Here is a 6,000-nt window from a genome sequence, read left to right as displayed (position 1 = left end):
TTGAAGATTTTAAACCCTGTTCAGTCTCACCATCTGGGTCTCCTCAGAGGTCTCATAGGAGTGACCTCCCAGGAGAAGTTAGAGGAGTCTCCTGACTTGCTTGTGGGTTTCTACCTTGGTTAGGGTCCCTGCATTTAAGAGCTGTATCAGTAACTTATCCCTCACTGTGGCTCAAGTTATAAATGAGACCATTCACACTATAAAGTACCAGCAAAAGAGCTTTGATTTGCTTGCTCTCTTGGTAATTAATGGGCCATCCTATAACTTTACATTATTTATTAGCCTCACAAGTGGACATCTGCACTCTGGCTAATATTTCCTATTGTTTCTAGGTAAACATTTCAGTACAAAAAGAAAAAAAAAATCTTAAAAACATCCAGACATAAGCTCATTAAACTCAAAGGTTTGTCAATGTGAGACTCAGAATCTAGTCTCTGGGCATGAGATAGGTTAAATAAAAAAATTGCTTCCTGAAATTTTCTAAATTGTAAAGATGGCCAAATTTGCCACTTTAATAATTGTTTTCCCTCAATGCATCTCTAAGAGAGTCTTTAAAACTACAATGAAACTGATATTTGATGGCCAATTGATGATTCTATACTAGGAAGAGACAGAATTCCTTGCGGTCAACCTTCTCTAGAAGCAGATGACCAAAAGGGGGAGGACTGCCCCATCTGGCCCATAGGTGTCCACACCACACTGTATGCCCAACGTGCTTCAGAGTTAAGTTTTGTTGGATAGATACACTTATATCTTACTAGAGGCCTGATGCACAAAATTCTTGCAAGAGGCTCGGCCCATCGCAGCCCCAGCTGCTTCGTGGCCCCGCCCACGGGTCGTTCTGGAGGGTCATTCTGCTGTCCGGTCTAATTAGCATATTATCTTTTTATTATATAGGATGGTAGAAAAGAGGGCGCTTCAGTGGGTATCTTCTCAGGAACATCACAGCAATCCTAAGGATTCCACTCTCCATCATGACTGTTCAAGTTACCTATCAGGAAATCATAACACCAGGACATTTTTAAAAAGATGCTTCAACTATAAAATTAACCTTGGATTGGGGGTGATAATCCACCATGAACTAAGAAATGCTATTTTAGCCGAAACCGGTTTGGCTCAGTGGATAGAGCGTCGGCCTGTGGACTGAAAGGTCCCAGGTTCGATTCCGGTCAAGGGCATGTACCCAAGGGTTGCGGGCACATCCCCAGTAGGGGGTGTGCGGGAGGCAGCTGATCGATGTTTCTCTCTAATTGATGTTTCTAGCTCTCTATCTCTCTCCCTTCTTCTCTGTGAAAAATCAATAAAATATTTTTTAAAAAAATGCTATTTTACTTATTTTATACAAAAATAATGTTTTTTATAAAAAAAAATATAAAGCTGATCTAAAAATGTTTAGAATTTAAAAAGAAAACTTAAAATACCAGAAATATACTGAAGTTTAGGTAATCATTTCATGAAAATAAAAACATTTATTCAGTTATTCTTTTAATGTGCACATTTACCTTACAATTTATACCAAAGGAACATTTTTGAATGCTTGTTACCCCAGTGTTAAGGTATGGAAGCCCCTCAGTAGTAATAACCTTAATATTTTTATTTTTATTATGTATTGGGTATATAGCTTAGTGGTTACAATCATATACTTTAGTGTTCCCCTCGATATTTCCAGTACCCCAACTGGCACCATACCTAGTTATCCCAGTATTATTGACTGTACTTCCTATGCTTTACTTACTCTCCGTGATCAATTTCTGTAACAGCCTTAATCTTGATAGAGTCTACCTCTTACTAGCATGTGTTATGTATAGTTCATTCCAGAACTTACAAATTATAAAATTAAATTAAAAAAATTTTAAGCTTATAACATAAAAATGACATTTAATTTACTTTTACACACACAGTTTTATTCCAAAAGGATTGAGGTGGTTGGCAGAAAAGAAGTAACTCCGGCCAGAAATAATTCTATAAAACAAAATACTGATGAGCAGACACCAAAATTTTTTTTAAAAGAAAAGTTCAAGTGCACGGTAGTGAAATAAATCAAAGATTATACTTCTGCCCCCAAACTAAAAAAGGCAGGTTTACCATGGTTAGGGGGAAAACTAACACACCTTTCAATAAAAATAAAAAAAATGCTTTCACTAAAATTAAGAATTATCTTTTTCAAAACCAGAAAAAGCTCCGCAAACCAGAAACCAAGGCGGGGGGAGGGGAGGGATGATGTTTAAAATGAAGCAGCACTTAGAAATGTTGCCCCAGCCTTCCCTATCCACGAGTTGTAGATGAACACGAAAAACAAATTACGATCCACACAACGGCATTTTGTTCTACTTTTTAAATGGGAACGATGACAAGTAGCCCTGTCCACAGGCCACAGCAAAGAAAAACAGGTTCTGAAGTCCCTAAAGCATTCAGGTAGCCAGACACCTGGAGGAGCCCGAGGAGCTGGGCAGAGGAACTGAGGAAGGCGGACACATTTCTGTTTCCCTAAGTTTGAGCAGCTTCTATCTTCAGTTAGAAGAAATCCTCAAACTCTTCCTACGTTCTCCAGGCAGTGGGCCTTACTAGAAGTTTAAGGAATTCTAAGTTGCTCTTCAGTAATTCTCAACCTCAAGTGGACATTAAAATCACCTCGGGAAGGTCTTTCTCTTTTTTCAATACCAGTGCCGGAGCCCCACCCCAGGTCAATAAGTCAAGGTGCTGGGTCTGGACCCCAGGCATTTTTAAAGCAGCCACAGGTTCTAAAGCGCACTGGGGGCTGAGACTCACTAAGCAACCGAGAGAAGTACTGAGCAAAGTCAAGGACAACTCTAGTCACTGTGCGCTTGAACTTCCATAGTGACAGGAAAACGTTTGTGCTAAAGCTAGGCTGCCCTTCTCGTGTGCTTACACCACTACTGGGAGATGCCCAAATCTCTCAAGATAATGACACCCACCACTTATTGAGCGCTGATCTGGTGCCAGGCACTGTGCTGGGTGCCACCCAACATCATTGATAATCCCCACCATCCTGCCAACTAAGTATGAAACCCATTTACCAGGCAGCTACCAAGGAGGGGTGCATTTGCCTCTAACAAGAGCACGTAGGTGAAGAAACTGGAATTAGCACCTACATGTGCCAGATTTCAAAGCCATGCTTTTATTTTCTTTTTTATATACTGACACTTCGAAAAGTAACCCAGTCTCATTTCATAGTTTTTACAAAGTACAAAGCTTTATAAGGTAGACATTATATATTAAAAAACTGACCACATTCATAATTTCTCCTGTTACAAATGTAGTTTAAATACACAATACCTACAGTCTTCCTTGGCTCCTATCGCCTAGCCCCTCAATCCTTGGAGACAAGTTAGCAGTTTCTTATTTATCTTTCTAAATATATTTAATGCACACATAAGCAAATATATGTATGTAAGCATATTCAGTGTGGAACAAAAGCAGGCGTCCAGTTGTTCCTGTGGAAAAATAATACAATAATTAATAAATAGTAATACAAGAATAAACTGTGTTTCGCATACTCACAACTGTAAGCCTACTTTGCCCCACCCTGTATGTGTGTACACACCATATAGTTGGATTCCTCTGTCCATTTTAAACAGTGATAGCACAATTCACACACTTCTTGTATATGGCTTTTTCACTTTAATAATATATCTCAGAGCCCTGGCCAGTGTGACTTGGTTGAGTGTTATCCAATGTACCAAGAGGTCACTGGTTCGATTCTAGGTCAGGTTACATGCCCAGGTTTCAGGCTTGATCCCTAGAAGGGGGCATGCAGGAGGCAACTAATTGATGTTTCTCTCACTGATGCTTCTCTCTCTCTCTCTCTCTCTCTCTCTCTCTCTCTCTCTCTCTCTCTCCCTCTCCCTTCTCTCTCTAAAATCAATAAAAAACTTATTTTTAAAATATGTATATATATCTTAGAGATAATTCCATATCAACCCATAAACACTTTTAGATTCTTTTTTGTACCACATAGTATTCCATTGTATCAATATATTATCCCTTTTTAAAAATCACTCCCTTACTGATAGGCATTAAATAGATTGATTCTAATTATTTACTGTTATAAAAAATTTGGGTCCAGCCGGCATGGCTCAGTGGTTGAATGTTGACCTATGACCCAGGTGGTCACAGTTTGATTCCCAGTTAGGGAACATGACCAGGTTGTGGGCTCCATCCCCAGTGGGGGGTGTGCAGGAGGCAGCTGATCAATGATTCTCTCTCGTCATTGATGTTTATCTCTCTCTCTCTCTCCCTCCCTCTCTCTCCCTGCCTCTCTGAAATCAATAAAAATATATTTTAAAAAAATGTTTTGGAATGAAAGACCTTGACCAACATAATTTCATAACTATGTACAAATAATTATATCTGTAGAACAAATGCTTAGATGAGAGAAGTCATGCATGCCCTCTCCACTATTCTGCGGTGCCTCGGGATTCTAAGAAATAATTCACAGCCACACTCACAATGATTTACATTTCAAATGCTTTATTTAAAAATTTTACCTACTCAAATTATGCTTTTCATTTTAATAAGAGTTTAGAAATAATTTTTCAGAATACGCTCAATACCAAAACAGTGTGAAAGATGGTTTTATGTCAGAGAAAAATGACCTCAAAACCAGCGGCACAAATACTGTCGTGGTTCTCACTCCCCATTCAGAAGGTGTCTGCTTCCGAGGACTCTGAGTTCCCCTGGATGCTCGGGGATGAAGGGCGGTCCTCCAGGTTCGCCGAGGGTAGCGTCACAGACATCTTGGTGGGTGACGTCTGACTAGTGAAGGGCGGTCCTGCTTCACCTCCTGTAAAGAGGAGAAATTCGTTCAGCTAAATAGATGTATCCTGAGTATGATGTGTTTTAAACTTTCCTAAATAATACAGGGGATCAAAACAAGGATTGCATACGAGGTAATTTCTTCTCTCCAGGTGCTCAGAACTTGCCACAGATAAAACATTTTAAAAGTATATGATATGAATGCTTATGTGCCCTCCACCCCCAATCCATATGTTGAAATCCTACAGCCTGGTGTGAAGGTATTAGGAGGAGGTGAGGCCTTCGGCAGGGGCATAGGTCATGAGGGTAGAGCCCTGATAGAGAGGCCCGAGAGAGCTTCCTGGTCCCTTCCACCATCTGAGGCCAGAGAGAAGGCACTGACTATGAACCAGGAAGGGGTGCCTTCCAGCCTCCAGAACTGTGAGAAATCAATGTCAGTTGTTTAGAAGTTACCCAGCCTATAATATTTTCTTTTCTTTTTTTTTTTTAATATATTTTATTGATTTTTTACAGAGAGGAAGGGAAAGGGATAGAAAGTCAGAAACATCGATCAGCTGCCTCCTGCACCCCTCCCACTGGGGATGTGCCCGCAACCAAGGTACATGCATGCCCTTGACCGGAATCAAACCTGGGACCCTTCAGTCCACAGGCGGACGCTCTATCTGCTGAGCCAAACCGGTTAGGGCTAGCCTGTAATATTTTCTATAGCAGCCTGAATGGACTGAGATAGCATTACAAGTGCCAAAGGTTGTGTACAGATGAGAAATGCTACAGGCAACATAGCGAGTAAAGGAGGCTGTTTGGGACGAAGAATTCATTGAAAAACACCAGAGCTGACTATATATATCTATCTATCCGTGAATACCCTAATTCATCCCTCTAAGTTTAAAGTATATTGACTAAGAACATACAGAATGCCAACTCGGTATTATTTAAGAACACAAAATCCTCATTTCAAATTTCATGCATTTACCATATACGCATAAGAATAGTAAACATCTTAAGAACAAAGTATCTTAAACAATGTTAAAGACATCTCTGAGTAAAGAGTCATAGTACTTTTTCTAAAACTCCTTTATATTTTTAAAATAGTTTCCACAGTAATAAAGTGAAAAATTTTATAGGGATAAAAGTAGATAGTTCAGTAGATTTCAGTGGTGACTCAATCACAGCTGTCCAAGATGATCAGAATACTTGTAAAAGCATATTCCTTTCATATCAGGA

The 6,000-nt window shown here is 39.7% G+C and overlaps 1 protein-coding gene across 8 annotated transcripts in view; it reads right to left on the bottom strand.

Annotated features, from left to right (window-relative positions):
* Positions 1 to 4,474: 4,474 nt before the first annotated feature.
* Positions 4,475 to 6,000, bottom strand: part of KIAA0586 (KIAA0586 ortholog) — a 122,554-nt gene continuing 121,028 nt past the window's right edge. For all 8 annotated transcript variants that reach the window (XM_036308741.1, XM_036308731.1, XM_036308714.1 and 5 more), the window contains one exon: positions 4,475 to 4,804. In XM_036308741.1, coding sequence (XP_036164634.1) covers positions 4,662 to 4,804 — 143 coding nt within the window. In that variant the 3' untranslated portion in view covers positions 4,475 to 4,661. The remainder of the gene's footprint in view (positions 4,805 to 6,000) is intronic.

Source organism: Myotis myotis, unplaced genomic scaffold (assembly GCF_014108235.1).
Source record: "Myotis myotis isolate mMyoMyo1 unplaced genomic scaffold, mMyoMyo1.p scaffold_m19_p_1, whole genome shotgun sequence".
NCBI lineage: Eukaryota > Metazoa > Chordata > Mammalia > Chiroptera > Vespertilionidae > Myotis > Myotis myotis.
Note: the sequence above shows the minus strand (reverse complement) of the source record. Positions and strands in the feature narration are given on the sequence as shown.